Source organism: Argopecten irradians, chromosome 7 (assembly GCF_041381155.1).
Source record: "Argopecten irradians isolate NY chromosome 7, Ai_NY, whole genome shotgun sequence".
Taxonomy (NCBI): domain Eukaryota; kingdom Metazoa; phylum Mollusca; class Bivalvia; order Pectinida; family Pectinidae; genus Argopecten; species Argopecten irradians.
This window is the reverse complement of record NC_091140.1, coordinates 9,001,831-9,023,089: the sequence shown is the minus strand read 5'-3', so window position 1 is coordinate 9,023,089 and position 21,259 is coordinate 9,001,831. Positions and strand designations below refer to the sequence as shown.

The following is a 21,259-nucleotide window of genomic DNA, read 5'->3' as shown; positions in this document are numbered from 1 at the left end:
ATAAAGGTTTTTTTTTCTCAACCGGAAGTCCAAGATGGCCGCCAGGGCCCATTTCCTGTTTTCAGGTTTCGGTCTCCGATCTTGCTGAAAATTGGTCTATGGGGGTTTTAAGGGATGGCGAACATCATGAAAACATTTTCGTGAAGAATCTTTGGTAAACACAGATGGCTAACTTTCTCTTTCATAAGATTTGAAAAACCAACATGAGAAAAATAAAATATTTTTAGGACTTGATTGCTTTGTGTAATTCTGAATTTTTATGTTGGTAATTTGTCTTGACACCTCAATCTTTATTTGTAGGAGTATTGGTCCTCCAACGATCGGGTACTGTCCCACTGACGATGATTCCAGCTCTGGAATCGAATCGGACTTTGAGGAAATGGTATTCCAAGATGGCTCATAGATGGCCAGAAAACATCCTTTGGGGAAGGGGAATAGAGTTTGTATAAATTTTGGCTCTTGATCCCCCCGTGGCAGGAAGGGACGGGGCCCAATAGGGGAAATAGAGGTGGGTAATAATTTAAATCGCTACTTGTCATACGAGTTCTATATGGAATGTAACCAAATTTGGCCAGAAAGATCCTTGGGGGGAAGGGAAATGGAGTTTGTATAACTTTTGGCTCATGACACCCCGTGGGCAGGAGGAAAGGCAGGCCCCAATAGAGGATATAGAAGAAAATCCTTTAAATTGCTGCTAGTCATAGAGTTTTAACATGGACATGTAACCAAATTTGGCCAGGAACAATCCTTCTGGGGGAAGGGAACAGGATTTGTTTTAAAATTTGGCTCTGACTCCCTGGAGCAAAAAGATTGGGGCCGAATAGAGGATTATTATTAGAGTTGAATCTTTAAATTCCTTCAGAAAATAAGCAATGATCCTGTACGATTCAGAACTTTACTTGGCATTACAAACAAGACAAGTCCTACAGGCCCTCTGGGCCCTTGTGTTTCGATGTATAGTTTTGCGAGAGTTGTGGTAAAATTCTTAAAACTGAAAAAAACAAATTGTTTAAATAACAAATTTGATTAGAAGTGGCAAGTCTCTGCAGATAATAATGTATGAAAGTATTGTTCTTTCTTTGTCTGAAGTCAATGTAATATAATATCCTCCCATTGAATAACCAGGAAACACTTTCTTATAAATGATTTGATGGAATAATAATGGGCAAGAACCAGTTTGAGAGCATTGTTCCCCAAAGAAAACAAGTTCTGTGATTACCGAGTCATAAGCACTCTCTGATGGCTTGTTCTGAGATTTAATCCTTTGATTTGGTTGTACCAGTTTTTGATAAGCACCTTCTCTGATTGGTTTCTGTAGATATAATCCTTTGAATCTGGTTGACCAGTTTGATTAAGCCACTCTCTGATAGGTTTTCCCTGAGATTAAACCTTTGATTTTGACCAGTTGATAAGCACCTTCTCTGATTGGTTTTCTGAGTTATAATCCTTTGATTTGGATTGACAGTTTGATAAGCACCTCTCTGATTGGTTTTCGTGGCTAGATGATATAAACCTCTTGATTGGTTGACCAGTTGATAAGGGCACTTCTCAGATCTCTGATTAATTCCTTTGGATTGGTTGATAGTTTGATAGCACCTCTCGAATAGGATTTTCTGAGATATATACTTTGATTGTTTGACCAGTTTGATAAGCACCTTTCTAAGATTGGTTTTCTGAGATATAATCCTTTGATTGGTTGACCCAGTTTGATAAGCACACTTCTCTGATTGTTTTCTGAGATATAATCCTTTGATTGGTTGACCAGTTTTTCTGATAAGCAATCCTTCTCTGATTGGTTTTCTGAGATATAAAACCTTTGATTGGTTGACCAGTTTGATAAGCACCTTCCTCTGATTGGTTTCCTGAGATATATATAATCCTTTGATTGGTTGACCAGTTTGATAAGCACCTTCTCTGATTGGTTTTCTGAGATATAATCCTTTGATTGGTTGACCAGTTTGATAAGCACCTCTCTGATTGGTTATTTTAGATATAATCCTTTGATTGGTTGACCAGTTTGATAAGCACCTCTCTGATTGGTTTTCTGAGATATAATCCTTTGATTGGTTGACCAGTTTGATAAGCACCTCTCTGATTGGTTATTTTAGATATAATCCTTTGATTGGTTGACTAGTTTGATAAGCACCTCTCTAATAGGTTTCCTGAGATATAAACCTTTGATTGGTTGACCAGTTTGATAAGCACCTTCTCTGATTGGTTTTCTGAGTTATAATCCTTTGATTGGTCGACCAGTTTGATAAGCACCTCTCTGATTGGTTTTCTGATATATAAACCTTTGATTGGTCGACCAGTTTGATAAGCACCTTCTCTGATTGGTTTTCTGAGATATAAACCTTTGATTGGTTGACCAGTTTGATAAGCACCTGTCTGATTGGTTTTCTGAGATATAATCCTTTGATTGGTTGACCAGTTTGATAAGCACCTTCTCTGATTGGTTTTCTGAGATATAATCCTTTGATTGGTTGACCAGTTTGATAAGCACCTTCTCTGATTGGTTTTCTGAGATATAATCCTTTGATTGGTTGACCAGTTTGATAAGCACCTCTCTGATTGGTTTTCTGAGATATAATCCTTTGATTGGTTGACCAGTTTGATAAGCACCTTCTCTGATTGGTTTTCTGAGATATAAACCTTTGATTGGTTGACCAGTTTGATAAGCACCTTCTCTGATTGGTTTTCTGAGATATAAACCTTTGATTGGTTGACCAGTTTGATAAGCACCTTCTCTGATTGGTTTTCTGAGATATAATCCTTTGATTGGTTGACCAGTTTGATAAGCACCTTCTCTGATTGGTTTTCTGAGATATAAACCTTTGATTGGTTGACCAGTTTGATAAGCACCTTCTCTGATTGGTTTTCTGAGATATAAACCTTTGATTGGTTGACCAGTTTGATAAGCACTTCTCTGACCTGTTGTAGCTGAGCCATGAGCGAGAGGAAGCAGAGAGAAGGGAGCTACACAAGATGATGTTAGAAGACAGTAAAGACAAGGGTAAACAAAAGGAGGAGGATATAAACGCAGCCAACATGGTGAGTAGTATTCTCTCTTGTGATTGGAAAGTTTTGGCTTATCATTTCTTAATCAGTGTTTCTTAAAAATTGTAACATCTTATGATTTCGCGGCAACTTAATTTCACGTTTTCACACCTGATGACTTTTTCACTATGATTTAATCTCACAATCAAGACCTTTTTGAAACCACTTTAGCTCTAATTTATCTGTACATGTAAGGTTTATACTTATTCAATTCAGAAAGCAAAATGTGTTATGTGTTCATAGAAAAATAAATTAATTAATGAAATATAGAGTGCAAATATGTTATAATGGTATATCACAGGTATTTGTGCTACAGTTAGAATTGAAGTTGACAATGAAAAGTGCTATACTTTTCTTAATTTATTAAATTTGGATGTTGTAGGCTGGTCGCAAATTGAAGATCACCAGAACATTTAGAAATGATGAAGGGAAGGAGTACACAAGGACTGAGTGGGTGTTAAAGCCAGCTGTGATAGATACATATGTGAGGATTCGTGAGAAAAAGGATCCTTCCTTCATGTAAGTATACAATGAAAGTAGACATTGGTAGGAACTTATAGTAATGCACAATACTGAGAGGCCCAATTCTTAGTACACATCTGGCAAAGATTATGCAAACAACTTCTATTTGAGGAACAGTTTTGGTATTGGATGAGAACATTATGAATTAGTAAAAGTAGTGATGTTTTCTACAATGTTAAATGATGTATTGATTGATACATTGTCACTGGATGTACAATTGAGAAGTTATAATGAATTTATAACATTGAGAAGTTATGATGAATTTACAACAATAAGAAGTTATGATGATTTTACAACATTAAGAAGTTATAAAGAATTTCTAACATTAAGAAGTTATAATGAATTTCTAACATTAAGAAGTTTTTATGAATTTACAACATTAAGAAGTTATAATGAATTTATAACATTAAGAAGTTATTATGAATTTAAAGATATTGATTAGAAATGCTTCCTGAAATAAATGTTAACCAAAATGTACCATTTTTCTTGGCAGAAAAAATTTTGCAGCGATGGATGATTCTATGAAGGAGGACATGAGAAGAGAAAAAAGGAGGTATGTAATATGTATGTAAACGGCATAGCGATTGGGTGGAAATAGCATCTTCATCTTGTATACCATTAGTCATATTATAATGTAATTTTATAGGTGATACTTAGGAATATTGAATGATCTTTAGTAATCTTTATTAAATGTATTTATATTGATAGTCATTTTCTTGTTGGGAATTAAGTAATATATTTTTTATCTTGTTTCACCAGACTACAGGAGCGACTGCGGAGGATTAAGAGAAATGAAGAGAGAGAGAAATTTGCCCCACCTCCTATTAAGAAAAAGAAAAAGCAAGAACCAATATCCATCAAAGCAAGCAAGGTCACACCTTTTTAATGAAATTTACATTATACACATTGCATAACGCATGTATAATTACAGGTTTCTCTTGTATCTAGTTTTGCTTTACGGCTCTGAATCAATCCATTTTGTTTTGTATCAAGTCAATTTTGTGTGGGTCATAAATTTCAAATTTCTGTGGAAATATGGCAAAATAGGCAATATTGTTGTATGGTGTAAAGCCAATCTATAGTGCACTGCTGTAAGTTTGCCATGATGATAGAGGGGAAAAGACCTGTTTTAACCAATGAGTTAAGGAAAGTGAGGAGATATAAGTGTAAGATTATCTAAAGCCTAGTGTTTTGTTGTTGACAGTTGAAGTGTGGTGCGTGTGGTCAGATCGGACACATGCGGACCAATAAGGAATGTCCTAACTACAATAAGGTGGGTAATGTGGCGCCGGTCCAGGTGGCCATGACACAGGAGGAGGAGGAAGAGGAGGAGAAGAACTTGCTGGTCGACAATGACCTGATTAATGTGGAGGGCACGAAGATCAAGTTCTCTAAGAACCTGGTGGAACAGTAAGTTACGCCAAACTATACAACTTATTGCACAACTATCTCTAATTATGTATTTAATTACATTCAAACCTCGTAAAATCTGATGATTCAGAGATCCTATCAATCTGAGGTTAACATTTCGTGTCAGGTTTTGGTTTTTCATCACTTGTCCATCACTTCAACTTTTTATGATATTTCATAAAGTTTTAAAGTTAAAGTTAAAAACTAATATCGTTGCATTGATTATCTTAAATTTAAGTGCCGAACAAGTAAAGAGGAAGTCTCTCTTACTAAAGTTCCCAAAACAGGCGTTCAAACCAGAGAAAAAGAAACGAGTTGGATCAATTATACATTGTGACTACCTCAAGGTAACACTCTATTAAGTTGTTCTTATCAACCAACTGTATGGAGTATAACACAGAAATTCTCAATCTGAATTCAATCTAAGCCATTCAGAAACATCTTGAATCAGTCGTATGTAATGCTATCAGCAGTAAGTAACCTATCAGATATTTCTAGGTAAAAATAAGCAGAAATGAACAATCTAATGACTAAAGAATGAATTAAGATATTGTGTTCATGCAAAAAAGATTATCAACAATGTTAACTGCATTATGAAGAAGTCCTTGGACATTTTGTCTATCAGTTAAGATTTTTACACTGGAAAATGTTCTCATTTCAGAAACCGAAGCAGACATCAAACCGGAGACGGACTGATCCTATAGTTACGCTGTCCACTGTGTTAGAAAGTGTTCTTAACGAGATGAGAGACTTACCTAATGTAGGTATTTTATAGACAAATCTATAGACGCTATGATATCACTTCCCATAGTATGCATCTTTCTTACTAAATAGATAGGACAAACCGTCTCTAAATGAACTAGACATTATTATTTTTGAGCTACCAGTATCCTAATCTCGTGTTCAGGTGAATCTCTCAGAACACAACAGTAATTAAAAGGGCGGATTAAGACAATGGGAATGTAAGTGGGAGGTACAATCACTGTAATCATCATGGTCTAAAGATTTCTTTTTTAGTTATAATTGATATTTATAGTTTATATTATCAAGCAAAGTTATGGTCAAAATAATTTAAGATATGTTTTAAAGATGCTCCATCGCTGACAAATGATATTTTTTCACTATCTAAAACAAGAGCAGACGATTAAGTATTTTTCTTCAGTTAAAAAAGTTACTTACTTTACACCATTACCACCATTGAAAAGTTTGAGCTTCTAATTTTAATTCAAGTTAAAAGTATGAAAAATAATTAATTGCATCCCGAAAAAATTCCGTGGCACTATATCCTATATGGAATGAAGTACTGATTGCGCATGCACCACAGGCAAAATAAATTATTTTATATTATTTTCTGTGTTAATTAGACATATATATACACAGTTGAACACCAATTATTGTTCAAATGATGAATATCATTTATGCTGTCTCAGCGGTGGAGCATCTTTAATTATCCCCCGCCCAACGAAGTTGGCGGGGGATATACAAATGGATTCCTTTCGTCCGTCCGTACGTACAAATGGTTTCCGGAGCATAACTCTAAAACCAGTAGAGATATTTCCACGAAACTTCATACACACATTGGTCTTATGGTCTAGTAGTGCCTTTTGCTATTTTTAGGTTTTCATTTTTTGCATTTTTTCCGTAACCATGGAAACATTGCTGAAAATATCATATTTTTGTACCAGGTTCGTTTCCGGAGCATAACTCTAAAACCAGAAGAGATATTTCCACGAAACTTCATAGACACATTGATATTATGGTCTAGTAGTGCCTTTTGCTATTTAAAGGTTTCCACTTTTTGTACTTTTTTCTGTAACCATGGAAACATTGCTGAAAATGGCAGATTTTTGTGTAAGAATCGTTTCCGGAGCACAACTCTAAAACCAGCAGAGATATTTCCATGAAACTTCATAGACACATTGTTCTTATGGTCTAGTAGTGCCTTTTGCTGTTTTTAGGTTTTCACTTTTTGTGCTTTTTTTCTGTAACCATAGAAACATTGCTGAAAATATCATATTTTTGTAGCAGGTTCATTTTCGGAGCATAACTCTAAAACCAGCAGAGATATTTCCACGAAACTTCATAGACACATTCTTTTTATGGTCTAGTAGTACCTTTTGCTATTTTTAGGTTTTCATTTTCTGCACTTTTTCCGTTACCATGGAAACATTGCTGAAAATATCATGGTAAATGGTAATTGTTACTTTGCAAAACTCCACCCATCTTTGTGTATTTAGTCTAATATAAATGTCAAGGCTGTATACCTGTTTCAACAATTGCAGCCCCGCTCTACTTGAATTATACTCCATCTTTCTTTAGCTCAACTTCCTTTTTCCTGGGTTTTTTTCATACACATAAGTCTCCACAATCAAACTTACTTCAGTTTTGATATCTACATTGGCGGGGGATCTGAATGACTATGTCCTTGTTGGTTGTTTGTTATGCTATATATATATTACACATTTGGTTCTTATTACAGGCACAGCCCTTCCTGTTTCCGGTCAGCACCAAAGAAGTTCCAGACTACTACAAGGTGGTCAAGATCCCCATGGACCTACAGACCATCAGAGAGGTACAATATCACTCCAAAAAATGTTGCAGGATAGGAGCATTGTCTGTTAAAGTGTATACTTGATATAAATTACATACATCAATGTTACAGTGGTGTTATCATTAGAGAGGTACCACTATATCACTCTTTTATCTAACAAATGTCGCAGCATAGGAGCAGTTTTAACATCAATTATTAGTAATAGCTTAGTCAGTATAATGTGACCAGGTAGGGTGTGTTGTCAGTATAATGTGACCGGGTAGGGTGTGTTGTCAGTATAATGTGACCGGGTGGGGTGTGTTGTCAGTATAATGTGACCGGGTGGGGTGTGTTGTCAGTATAAAGTGACCGGGCGGGATGTGTTGTCAGTATAATGTGACCGGGTGGGGTGTGTTGTCAGTATAATGTGACGGGGTGGGGTGTGTTGTCAGTATAATGTGACCGGGTGGGGTGTGTTGTCAGTATGATGTGACCGGGTGGGGTGTGTTGTCAGTATAATGTGACCGGGCGGGGTGTGTTGTCAGTATAATGTGACCGGGTGGGGTGTGTTGTCAGTATAATGTGACCAGGTAGGGTGTGTTGTCAGTATAATGTGACAAGGTAGGGTGTGTTGTCAGTATAATGTGACCGGGTAGGGTGTGTTGTCAGTATAATGTGACCGGGTGGGGTGTGTTGTCAGTATAATGTGACCGGGCGGGATGTGTTGTCAGTATAATGTGACCGGGTGGGGTGTGTTGTCAGTATAATGTGACCGGGTGGGGTGTGTTGTCAGTATAATGTGACCGGGTGGGGTGTGTTGTCAGTATAATGTGACCTGGTGGGGTATGTTGTCAGTATAATGTGACCGGGTGGGGTGTGTTGTCAGTATAATGTGACCGGGTGGGGTGTGTTGTCAGTATAATGTGACCGGGCGGGGTGTGTTGTCATTATAATGTGACCAGGCGAGATGTGTTGTCAGTATAATGTGATCGGGCGGGATGTGTCGTCAGTATAATGTGACCGGGTGGGGTGTGTTGTCAGTATAATGTGACCGGGCGGGGTGTGTTGTCAGTATAATGTGACCAGGCGGGATGTGTTGTCAGTATAATGTGACCGGACTATACAAAAACAAAATACCAAAACACACACCACAGACTCCATACACACTACACACCACATACATGGAAGGCCATCCTTACATAACCCTGGCTGTTAATAGGATGTTAATTTAATCAAACAAACAAACCAACAAAGTTCAAATCAAATTACTATATCTAAAAGGTAAAATTAATGAAATTAATGATTTAGTAAGCGATGCTATGAGTCTTGCTATGATCCTTCTTGACTATTTCCTATATATATAATTTTGTATTTTATTTCAGGGTCTCAGAAATAAAAAATACATTTCTAGAGAGACATTTCTTATTGATGTCAATCAGATCCTGGAAAACAGCAAGATGTATAATGGTGAGTTGGCAAAGATGATATTATTTGAAATTTGTGATTAAAATCTCCCATTTAAAGGTAGGTTTCGCCCAACCAAATAAATATTTTTTTTGTGAAATGCGATAAGCGGAAGAAAAGATGAAAAATACATATTAAAATATCTCAATTTAATTTCTTTATGTGTTTGAGATTGAACAAATGTGTCTTGAATACAAAATTGAAGGAAATCCTTGATTTTTTACGGTGTCCGTCAGACAAAATAATATGCAAATGAAGCTGCGATGGATTGTGTTGTCGAAGTTTGGCGCATGCGCATTGTCACGCACTAAAAGTAAACAAAATGGCTGAACGAAAGTGTGTGCGATGAAAAAAAATATATCTGAATCGGCAACAAAGTGGAGGAAATTATAATGGATTAGGTAGCACCCTAGGATATCTATAGGGAATTAAATTCAGAGATGGCATGTAGCAATAGAAGAAACAGAAGCCACATCTCAAGCGGAACTTACCGGGATCTGTTGGGACTCGTGTAACGGCATTGCACGTGCACGTGGTGAGTTAACTTTCAACACATATGCCAGCGCACAAACAGCCGCAGACTAACTACGTGTATATTTGGTGTACAAAGTTAGCGAGCGTATGATATGATATGTATAAACAGTCCCTCGCACTTCGATTTGTTGTTGTTGTTTTTTAACTAAACATGCCGTGGCAAGACTGTCACTTCTATCTGACATTTTGTTGCACGCTTCCGTTTGTTGCTGCGGCCTCGTTTTGGAAAAAATACGTCATGTTCTATGTAAAGCTTGACTTCGCTCTATTTTTAGAGGAGTATTTTCCTGGTCAAGCTAGGCAACTGACCACCCATATTGTTCGCTGTATGCATTGAAAATGATCTGAAGATTATATCTATGTATAGGATAAATTTCAATTTCGTAGTCTTTATATTTCATTGGGCGAAACCTACCTTTAATTAGCTTTTACCTTTTATACAAGATATATAAAGTAAATTGTCTAGAAAGATGCTTTAGCTAACCAGTCTCTCAGCCACATCTTTTGTCGATGAATATTCTTCAGACCATGTTTATAAATGACCCTGGCTGTTTTTACAGTGTAAAACAACCAAACAAAGAATCTGAAGTCTATTGTTACTTAATATTAAGACAAGTATATAGTAGCTGCCATAAAGCCATAATTCCTTATGAAGTTTGATCACTTCTTTCAGGTGCTAAAAGTGCATTGACACTGACAGCACAGCAGCTATTGAACCTGTGTCTGAAGAGATTTGCTGAGGTAAGTAGTCACTGTTAGTGATATCTTGTCCTACATAGTGTAAAATACTTTATTTCTTTGCGAGATACAAAGTTTGGCATATTTTCCAACATGCCTTGAATGCAAATGTTGAGGGAATAATAATTGTATATGAATGCAATATTGCCAGTAAAAGCCCCTGACTGCAAATTTAAATATTCCCAAATATGTTAAAAACTACGAAGATACGGAATATTTTTGCCGCTATTTCTCAGAAAGTGCTGAAGGAATCACTTTCAAATTCTATACATAGGTTCCCCTTGGGACCTAGTTGTACATAGTACCTTTTGGGACTGATCAGTCAACAAGATGACCAACCGGCAGCCATCTTGGATTTCATTGTTGAAGTTTGTTACCGCTGTTTCTCAGAAAGAACTGAAGCAATCTTATTTATATTTAGTATGTTTGAAAAAGTTTGAAAAGCAGGGTAAAGATCCCTCTTTCCATTGTCAGATATAGATGTGTTGTCATGGTCCATTTCTGTTAAATAATCCTCACTATATATTTGTTGCCGATTGCAGTTTGCTTTGAAAGTGGTCATCAGCGCTCTCATTCAAACATTTTGTCTCCATCTCTTTGAGTGCCATCATCGCAATGCGTGACTTGACCACCATCTTGCTGCTAATGATGTTAGGGGCAAAATACGATAACTCTATTGTGCTAATCTAATATGATTTCTACTTACCTGATACTATTATATCTTGGATATCATGTGACGTCATTTTAATTAATAGGAACACAAGATTCTTTTCTGAGGCGGGATAAAGGGGTTTACTGAGTAATTAGTAGCTATATTTATTTAGTTACTTTGAGTAATTAACTTCTGAACCATTCTGGTAGTGTCTATGAAGCTTTTACTTTTTACGTTTGCACAAAATGACAGATGTATTCTAAAATTTTACTTTACGTACATGATAGATAATTTTGAATCTAGAAATTTTGCTGTAAGAAACAAACACCATGACTGCCATTATGTTGTCATGGTGATAGAAACTATGTCTATATTATTTTATGGAAATCAGTCAGTGCTTTGATAACCATGTGGATGTTATTTGTTGTTGACAGAAAGAGGACAAACTGATGAGACTGGAGAAGGCCATCAATCCTCTGTTAGACGATAACGACCAAGTGGCTTTCACTTTTATCCTCGAGAATATCATCGCTCAGATGAAGGCAGTAGAAAATGTAGGATTGTAAAACTGTATTCAGTAGTACCTAATTAGGCTATCAGTGTCATACTCCATATTTAGTGACCCCAAGGCAGCAGAAAATATAAGATTGTAGTTACTCTCAGACTATAAAAGTACATCAGATAATAGTTTCTGTATAAAAGTTTCTAATTTGAACCCATTCTACTGACCATAATAATCAATCTAAGTGGATTCATCATCATCATCATCATCATCATCATCACTTTACCTACTGAATTTAATTTGGCACTAGAATTAAACCTGAGAAGAAAATACTGGAATGCTGCAATATGTATTAGTTGGTGTTTTATCTTTTAATTTACTATTTTAAAGGTGTTTGATTAGCAGATATTGATTGTTTTGTAACTTTTGTTGTAAGGATAATCTTCATCAATGTTGATCTTCATATTGATATGTTGTTTATGCTTTTGTTTCAGTCCTGGCCATTCCATGCTCCGGTCAATAAAAAGTTTGTCAAAGATTATTACGAGGTCATCCCCAATCCAATGGACCTCGGAACACTGCTTAAGGTAAGTTCAGAGGTCAGAGTTCAGACAATAAGAGAGGGCAATACTTTGGAAAAAAGCATATGGATAAGGCAAAGGGACAGACTATTTTAACTAATTGAATGAAAATCAAAATAATAAAGCATGATTTTAAATTGTCTTTATGATGAGTGACATGATATTGAATTGTACATATTGATGATTCCAGAGAGTCCAAGCTCACAAGTACCAGACAAGAGAAACTTTTATGGAGGATGTTGAGCTTATCCCCATCAACTGTAGCAAGTACAACGGCAAGGATAGCCCTCTCACGGAGACAGCTCAGAGGATGGCAGATGTCTGCAGGCAGGCACTCTCTCAGGTACGTACCCTTCAGTGCATGTCCATAGAAAATTATTGAAGAGAAAAAAATATTGGTGTGTTTATTCAACTGAATAAGCTCAACATACAGTAGACAAAAGTGGTTTGTCATGATGTCAACCTTTATCCATTTAACAAGGTTATCAATGCTTATCCATCTGCTTTATTACAGAATGAAGAGCACCTGATCCAGTTGGAGGCTGATATCCGCGCGGCCCAGGAGGCTGCATTAGAGGCGGTGGAGACAGATAGTATCATGACAGGCACGTCGGCCAACCCCGACGACTACAGCTTCCTAGGTATGTTAACTCCTCAAGTATCCTTTTAATGCCCCCTCCCCCTCCCCCCCCCCTTACACACACACCATGTAGTACCATGACAGTGACATATATGACATTGAATGTTATGTGGTATAAATCTGATAAATAGGTATAAAAATAAATAAAGTTTAAACTTAAAACTCTAGTAAAAACTGAATACTGTAATTATCTTTATTATGTATATGTTGTAGGTATGGATAATGAGAGTAATGATGAAGCAAACAGTTTGGGAACATCTCGGGAGAACATCACCATCGCCGAGGACAACAGCAGTCCATCAAAACGCTGGGCTGGAGACGACTCGGGCATGTCAGGAGGGGTGAGGATATAGTTACAGTATTAGGTCTGTGTCAGCTTTGCAGACTGGGTAGATGGAGAATCTCTTTGAAGAATGTCTATGTGTAATACAGTTTGTGAGTTTGCTTGCCTAGTGTGTGAGACAGTTTGTGAGTTTACTTGCCTATTGTGTGAGACAGTTTGTGAGTTTGCTTGTCTAGTGTGTGAGCCAGTTTGTGAGTTTGCTTGCCTAGTTTGTGAGTTTGCTTGTCTAGTGTGTGAGTTTACTTGCCTATTGTGTGAGACAGTTTGTGAGTTTGCTTGCCTATTGTGTGAGACAGTTTGTGAGTTTGCTTGTCTAGTGTGTGAGCCAGTTTGTGAGTTTACTTGCCTATTGTGTGAGACAGTTTGTGAGTTTGCTTGTCTAGTGTATGAGCCAGTTTGTGAGTTTGCTTGCCTAGTTTGTGAGTTTGCTTGCCAAGTGTTTGAGAGTTTGTGAGTTTGCTTGCCTAGTGTGTGGGACAGTTTGTGAGTTTGCTTGTCTAGTGTGTGAGCAAGTTTGTGAGTTTGCTTGCCTAGTGTTTGAGAGTTTGTGAGTTTGCTTGCCTAGTGTGTGAGACAATTTGTGAGTTTGCTTGAGACAGTTTGTGAGTTTGGTTGCCGCGTGTGTGAGACAGTTTGTGAGTTTGCTTGCCTAGTGTGTGAGACAGTTTGTGAGTTTGCTTGCCTAGTGTGTGAGACAGTTTGTGAGTTTGCATGCCTAGTGTGTGGGACAGTTTGTGAGTTTGCTTGCCTAGTGTGTAAGAAAGTTTGTGAGTTTGCTTGCCTAGTGTGTGAGACAGTTTGTGAGTTTGCTTGCCTAGTGTGTGAGACAGTTTGTGAGTTTGCTTGCCTAGTGTGTGGGACAGTTTGTGAGTTTGGTTGCCTAGTGTGTGAGACAGTTTGTGAGTTTGCTTGCCTAGTGTGTGAGACAGTTTGTGAGTTTGCTTGCCTTGTGTGTGGGACAGTTTGTGAGTTTGATTGCCTAGTGTGTAAGAAAGATTGTGAGTTTGCTTGCCTAGTGTGTGAGACAGTTTGTGAGTTTGCTTGCCTAGTGTGTGAGACAGTTTGTGAGTTTGCTTGCCTAGTGTGTGAGACAGTTTGTGAGTTTGCTTGCCTAGTGTGTAAAGTTTGCTTGCCTAGTGTGTAAGAAAGTTTGTGAGTTTGCTTGCCTAATGTGTAAGAAAGTTTGTGAGTTTGCTTGCCTAGTGTGTGAGACAGTTTGTGAGTTTGCTTGCCTACTTTGTGAGACAGTTTGTGAGTTTGCTTGCCTACTTTGTGAGACAGTTTGTGAGTTTGCTTGCCTAGTGTGTAAGACAGTTTGTGAGTTTGCTTGCCTAGTGTGTGAGACAATTTGTGAGTTTGCTTGCCTAGTGTGTAAGACAGTTTGTGAATTTGCTTGCCTAGTGTGTAAGACAGTTGGTGAGTTTGCTTGCCTAGTGTGTGAGACAGTTTGTGAGTTTGCTTGCCTAGTGTGCAAGACAGCTTGTGAGTTTGCTTGCCTAGTGTGTGGGACAGTTTGTGAGTTTGCTTGCCTAGTGTGTGAGACAGTTTGTGAGTTTGCTTGCCTAGTGTGCAAGACAGCTTGTGAGTTTGCTTGCCTAGTGTGTGAGACAGTTTGTGAGTTTGCTTGCCTAGTGTGTGAGACAGTTTGTGAGTTTGCTTGCCTAGTGTGTGAGACAGTTTGTGAGTTTGCTTGCCTAGTGTGTGAGACAGTTTGTGAGTTTGCTTGCCTAGTGTGTGAGACAGTTTGTGAGTTTGCTTGCCTAGTGTGTGAGACAGTTTGTGAGTTTGCTTGCCTAGTGTGTGAGACAGTTTGTGAATTTCCTTGCCTAGTGCATGAATTAACTAAATAATGTTTTGTATTTCAGGGTGTACCAGAAGAGTATGATTCCGAGTTTGTAGATGTAGAGGGAGATGAGGAGAACGCTGTGGACATGAATTACAGTCAACAGAGCAGTGACCGCACATCAGACCAGGTTTGTTCTGTCTTTGTATATTACAGAGTTATCTACCCTTGTGGGTAGGTATCATTTTTGTTGTCATTATAACTTCATGAGCAAAACTTGCACCATTTTCTCTGAAAAAATAGGATTTTGTGCTTGCAAACACACGACATCACAATCAATTCCTACCGACATGGGCAGATAACTCTTTTATTGGGTTGATACTGGTGATATTCCAGTAATATCATTAAAATAGTAATAAGGATATCGTAACAGAGATATAATTTATCTGCTTAATTAATTAGGATAGTGTTTGGTTGGAAAGCTTAGTTATTAATGCCATCAAGTCATTTCTGCAGGGTATCAAGATATATGGTCTGAATACATGTCATAAGAAAGAATGTTTTAAAGAAAAAGACAATTTCAGGTTGATGGGGATTATATTATATTAATTGTTAGGTTTACTAACTGAAGGGATAATTAAAGTAAGATAATATAAGACATTGTTTTTATATTTGTCCAGGTGATGAATACCACAGGTGAAGTTGACGAGTCTCTGGCTAATGATCTACAGATATCACCCGAGAACTCCGACATTGAGGACCAAGTATTAGGTTAGTATCAGGAAGGAAAGCCTTTTATCCCATAACTATGCATGTTTCACAATGGAAAACCCATGTGATAAATTCCATAGCAGTTGGTTATCATTTATGTTTATACACTCCAGTGTGTAAACACCTTCGGCGCCTCTGATTGGTCAATTCTAAGATCACTTGATTCCGATTGTCTCTCAGCTTCGGGCTACTTTTCATAGTGCATTTTCTTTTATATAGCATTGTATTAACTGTTTAACAGGTAGTTGCTTATTCAAAGTCTCAAACAATAGAATATTGGCTCTCTATTTAGGCACTATATTTTATGGAGGAAAGATATCACTACACAATGTATGGTGGTAAGTTTCCGTGAATGAAGACGAGAAAATGGTCACCACGGTATAAATATAGAGCTAAAGTTATGGGATAAATAAGTGTGACTGTTGTTTATCATGTTTATCTAAAATCTCGTTAGTTAATGTTCAAATTTTTCAAAAAGTCTTTTCAAAATTTGAAAATTATTTAACTCAAGTTTGATAAACATGATAAACAACAGTCACTTGTTGGGGAGCCTCTATTAATGTAATGTTACTGGTTATAATTTGTAAGACAAGTAGAAAATGTGTTGTTTTATAGTGCAATATGAAGTGTTGTAGTTTGACTTGTATTATGATTTTCAATTTTAAACAATTTTATCGACAGAGACAATGTCAGTGAGATTCAGCATCAGGCATTGTCTATATAGGTCCTCCCCCAACAGAACAACACAATGGTACAAGTTACAAACAACTAAATTAAAATGAAGGGATATGACTCCAATATGATAATAACTTAGATGAGAGAGCCAAGAAAACAGTTGAAATGGCTGATTAGAAATGTATAAGTGCATTATATAGTAATACCATTGTTTTGTAGGTAAAGCAAGTGACAGTGATGAGGAAGGTGATGCCAGTATGGACGCCCAGAATTACTATGACAACAATGGCCAGCAATACATGGACCATGCCCCTCAGGACGTCGATGAGAACAGTTTCGATCCCTCCGACTTCTTCATGCACAGTTCACTAGCCAGGGAGGCTGCTGCCCAGCACGTGATGGAGAATAAGGACGGTGATATTAACATGGATTTACAAGTGTCCGAGTCAGAGGAGAGCGAAGCCGAGCAGGAAGGAGCAGAGCAAACAGAAGAACAATCGAATGATGGCTTCGATATCGATGAGTTTCTACACTGATGTAACAAAAGTCGAATGATGGCTTCGATATCGATGAGTTTCTACACTGATGTAACAACAGTCAAATGATGGCTTCAATATCAAAGTTTTTACAATGAGTCAACCGTGTGTGCAATACAGACCTATACATTGTGTTGGTGAATTACTTCTCTGAATGGGTATTCTGATACAATTTCTACTGTTACATGATGTGACAACACTTATAGTAGCTATAGCTTCTTACAAGAAGCTTCTTATCACAGATATGGTAAGGTGTGATAGCGACAGCTATATGTGTATAAAGACTACCAACCACAGTTAGGGAGTGGTATGGTATATAATGGGGTCAAAATAGAAACATTTCATTCATTTATAGTGTCAAGTGTTAGACTGGGACAAATCACATTAACTAAAATTTGTGACACAGATGTACTGTTGGGTGTTTTAGTGCTAGAGAACTATTTGAGGTGAGCTGAAGCCATAGCTGTTTGATGCTTTACAAGTGGTCATCAGTCAGATTGCTTAGTGGTAAACAATCCACCATCTATTGGAGTATGGTCATCAAAATGTTATTTATTTTTTATCTGAATCCTGTTTTATTTGATGTGCAGCTTGTCAAGATAGGTTATATGTGAGTGATAGAGTGAATGGCTGATGATTATAATCAGGTAAAAATAGATATCGAATGTTCTAAGAGAGAGAATGGGTGATGATTATAATTAGGTAAGTATAATAGATTGTTCTGAGAGAGAGAGAGAGAGAGGGGGTGAGGATGATGTTTGATTTCTAACTTTGTTACGATTGGGCGACATCAATCATTACTGTTGTAGATATTTTCTATGTTTATATTTTTGGACCACACTGGAGTATATTCCTGTAACACTCATTGATATCATATCAGAATAGTCATACAACTTTAATCATCACAATATCATGTAAAAAATCATAAAATCATTTCACACTGGTGGCATCCTGTCTGTAGCAAAACATTAATTAGATAGCGGAATGTTTTCAGTTTATTCATAAGGATCTCTGGGAGATCAGTTTCCATTGGTTTACAGCATACCTGTATGGATGTATGGAGAATGTGAGGGTACCATTTTGGGACCGACACAAAAGGAGAGAGCTCTGTTTGAATGGGTGGGAGGGAGAAAGTTGGTGATGAAAGAATAGACAGACTCTCATAGATGTGTGTAATGAATTATGGGATATTCAATAAAACAAATCAAATTAATTACTTTTGCTATTTTCTTTGAAAAATAAAAATTACTAACTAACATAAATACTGGTATTCCGTCATTACATTTACAGAGTTATCTCCCTTGTCGGTAAAGTTACCATTGTGACATCATTACTTTCTGAAAAAATATGACATTATATACTTATAAAATCATGATGTAACAAGCAATACCTATACGCGAGGGGAAATAGTTGTTATATTGAAAAATACAGAATAATTGATTAAATAGTCATAATCTGCTGACATGACCATTATCTCCCGACATGACATTCTGATAACATCCTTCATAGGCTTGATACACATGCTCTGTCTGCTCTATGGTTTAGCAAACAACTATTTGGCAGAAATGGAGCTGATTTGTCTTCCCGAGCTACATTATATATAGTAGTAGCTTACAGCACGACCTGGTAGTAATTATCCATCTGTCATCAACAGCTATGTAATACCAGCTAGATTTACAGGTCTCGATCTTAATTCACACTTTATACAGCTGATAGTGGTGCAAAAAGTATCTCACTCAATTTTCAACTCATCATTATTAGATGTAGGCTACCTAGTATTCAAATCACTTTTCATCCATCTTTTCCATATATTTAATAATTGTTCTTGTTAGCGCTATTTCTCAGAAGGATTCTTTCCTCAAATTTTTTGTGTAGGTTCGCCTTTGTACAAATCTGATAAAAGTAAACTTATACTGTTTAAAGGTGAGAATGACACCATCTGTATTTTCTGAGAAATAGTAACAAGAGGTCAGGTTGATTTTAGCAGATACTGTATTAAACCCAATAAGAGCCCATGCCCTAGAACGAATATACGTACCCGGCCTACTTATACCTTTCGGCCGGGTACGAATTGGTCCCTATGTGTCATAGTGGATCACTGCCTCCAAAAATCACTCGGGCATAGTTTTCTATACTTTTTTGTAGGTTTCCAATTATTTTATACGTATACATGCATTTACATAATATTTTTGTCCAAAACAAACACAACTTCCATCTTTAATATCTACCGTACCACTTACAAGACGTCAAATTCACAATTTGTGGACTTGCCGTATAAATTCCCTTCAGAAAGACCTTCATATGTATTATGTAAAAAAAATAATGCCTCTATGAGAATTTGATGTTTTATGTGGTTCAGTTTTATTGCCTAGTAGGTAAGCAATTAAATCAAACAAGTACGATAAAAATGCAAACAAACGTTTTATAATGGTTTGCATAATCATTACTTTGCTCCATTAGCAGTAATAGGCACCAAATGTAGCTCTAAAGACGACACCATTTTCTGTCAAATAGTCTTTTGAGCTACAATATTGCAGCTACCCATGTCCCTATAAGCACACATCCCCTCATGCTTAACATATGACAATCAACAGTTATCATGGCTGACATTGTGCCATGATTTTGTGAACGGTTAGTCTACATGTTGTCCTTTTAAGTGTCCCGTTACTCCCTTCAATTATTTAAAGATGCTCCACCGCCGACATAGCATAAATTATATTCATTATTTGAATAATAATTGGTGTATTATCGTATATATGTATGTCTAATTAACACAAAAAATAATATGAAATAATTTATTTTGCCTTTGGTGCATGCACAATCAGTACTTCATTCCATATAGGATATAGTGCCACGGATTTTTAGGTCACCTGAGACGAAGTCTCAAGTGACCTATTCTAATCGCCTTTTGTCCGTCGTCGTCGTCCGTCGTCCGTCGTGCGTCGTGCGTCGTCCGTCGTATGTCCGTAAACAATTTACATTTTCGACTTCTTCTCCAAAACCACTGAAGCAATTTCAATGAAATTTTGCACAAACCTTCTAAGGCATAAGGCCAATCAAAATTGTGAATTATATGGTCCCCACCCCCCAGGGAGCTATGCGAGGGGCCAAAAGGGGTAAAATTGACTAAAATTTCAAAAATCTTCTTCTCCACTCACAGATGTGATGGAATTAAATACTCTTCATAGATAGAAAGGTCCTAAGGTCCTTTACAAAAATTGTGAATTATATGACCCTGGGGTCTCAGGTTTCCCCCTGGGGAGGGGGTTAAGTTTACTATAGTTTATATAGGGAAAACACATTTTTGAGTATTATTTGATCATTTGTAATAGGAAATGAGTCAAATATTGTCAGAATTATCAGTATGAGATGGCCATTGAATCCTATCAACCAATTTTCCATGACTGACCCCCAGGGGCCTTAGGGGCGGGGTCAAAAGGGGTCAAATAGGCTATAACTTCAAAAATCTTCTTCTGAAATTCTGGAAATGATAGAATCACATACTCTTCATAGATGGAAAGGTCTTGAGGTGTTTTATGAAAATTGTGAATTATATGACCCTGGGGTCTCACGTTTCCCCCTGGGGAGGGGGTCAAGTTTACTATAGTTTATATAGGGAAAACACATTTATGAGCATTTTTTGCTCAATTTTCATAGGAAATGAGTCAAACTTGTTTAGAATTATTAGCCTGAGATAACATTTTGATATTATATCTATATTGGTCCTGGTCAACCCCCTCGGGGCAGAGGGGCGGGGCCAAAAGGGGCAAATAGGCTAAAACTTTAAAAAATCTTCTTCATAAATACTGGAAATGATAGAATCAAATACTCTTCATAGATGGACAGGTCTTAAGGTGTTTTATGAAAATTGTGAATTATATGACCCTTGGGTCTCAGGTTTCACCCTTGGGAGGGGGATAAGTTTACGGTAGTTTATATAGGGAAAACACATTTTTGAGCATTATTTAGTCATTATAATAGGAAATTAGTCAATTGTAGTCAGAACTGGAACTGGTAGAATCAAATACTCTGCATAGATTGGAAGGTCTTAAGGCCGTTTACAAAAATTTGTGAATTTCATGGCCCTGGGATCTCAGATTTTCCCCTGGGGAGGGGGTCAAATTTACTATAGTTTATATAGGAAAAACACATTTAGGAACATTATTTGCTTAGTTTTCATAGGAAATTAATCAATCTGGGTTAGAATTATTAGCCTGAGATAGCATTTTAACATCATATCCAAATTGGTCCTGGCCGACCCCCAGGGGCCAGAGGGGTGGGGCCAAAAGGGGTCAAAATGGATAACATTTCAAAAATCTTACTTCTGAATTCACAGATTTGATGTAACCAAATAATCTTAATAGATTAAAAAGTCAAATTTATAAAATCACTGACTGACTTCAAGGGCCTGATGGGCAAATATATAGTGTTTATATGCATGTCTTTGTTTCATTCTGTATCTGATATCAGGTGACCGTTTAGGCCCATGGGCCTCTTGTTTCAGGATGCCATTAATAATTT

General features: G+C 37.1%; 1 protein-coding gene across 1 annotated transcript in view; it reads left to right on the top strand.

The window, feature by feature from the left end:
* Positions 1-17,951, top strand: part of LOC138326868 (transcription initiation factor TFIID subunit 1-like) — a 42,778-nt gene extending 24,827 nt beyond the window's left edge. Inside the window, exons 24-42 of the mRNA XM_069272855.1 lie at positions 301-382; positions 2,941-3,051; positions 3,440-3,576; positions 4,073-4,132; positions 4,339-4,450; positions 4,784-4,989; positions 5,228-5,336; positions 5,651-5,749; positions 7,469-7,561; positions 8,902-8,986; positions 10,191-10,258; positions 11,342-11,461; positions 11,904-11,996; positions 12,181-12,333; positions 12,505-12,631; positions 12,844-12,971; positions 14,839-14,946; positions 15,437-15,527; positions 16,422-17,951. Coding sequence (XP_069128956.1) covers positions 301-382; positions 2,941-3,051; positions 3,440-3,576; positions 4,073-4,132; positions 4,339-4,450; positions 4,784-4,989; positions 5,228-5,336; positions 5,651-5,749; positions 7,469-7,561; positions 8,902-8,986; positions 10,191-10,258; positions 11,342-11,461; positions 11,904-11,996; positions 12,181-12,333; positions 12,505-12,631; positions 12,844-12,971; positions 14,839-14,946; positions 15,437-15,527; positions 16,422-16,738 — 2,299 coding nt within the window. The 3' untranslated portion in view covers positions 16,739-17,951. The remainder of the gene's footprint in view (positions 1-300; positions 383-2,940; positions 3,052-3,439; positions 3,577-4,072; positions 4,133-4,338; positions 4,451-4,783; positions 4,990-5,227; positions 5,337-5,650; positions 5,750-7,468; positions 7,562-8,901; positions 8,987-10,190; positions 10,259-11,341; positions 11,462-11,903; positions 11,997-12,180; positions 12,334-12,504; positions 12,632-12,843; positions 12,972-14,838; positions 14,947-15,436; positions 15,528-16,421) is intronic.
* Positions 17,952-21,259: the final 3,308 nt, after the last annotated feature.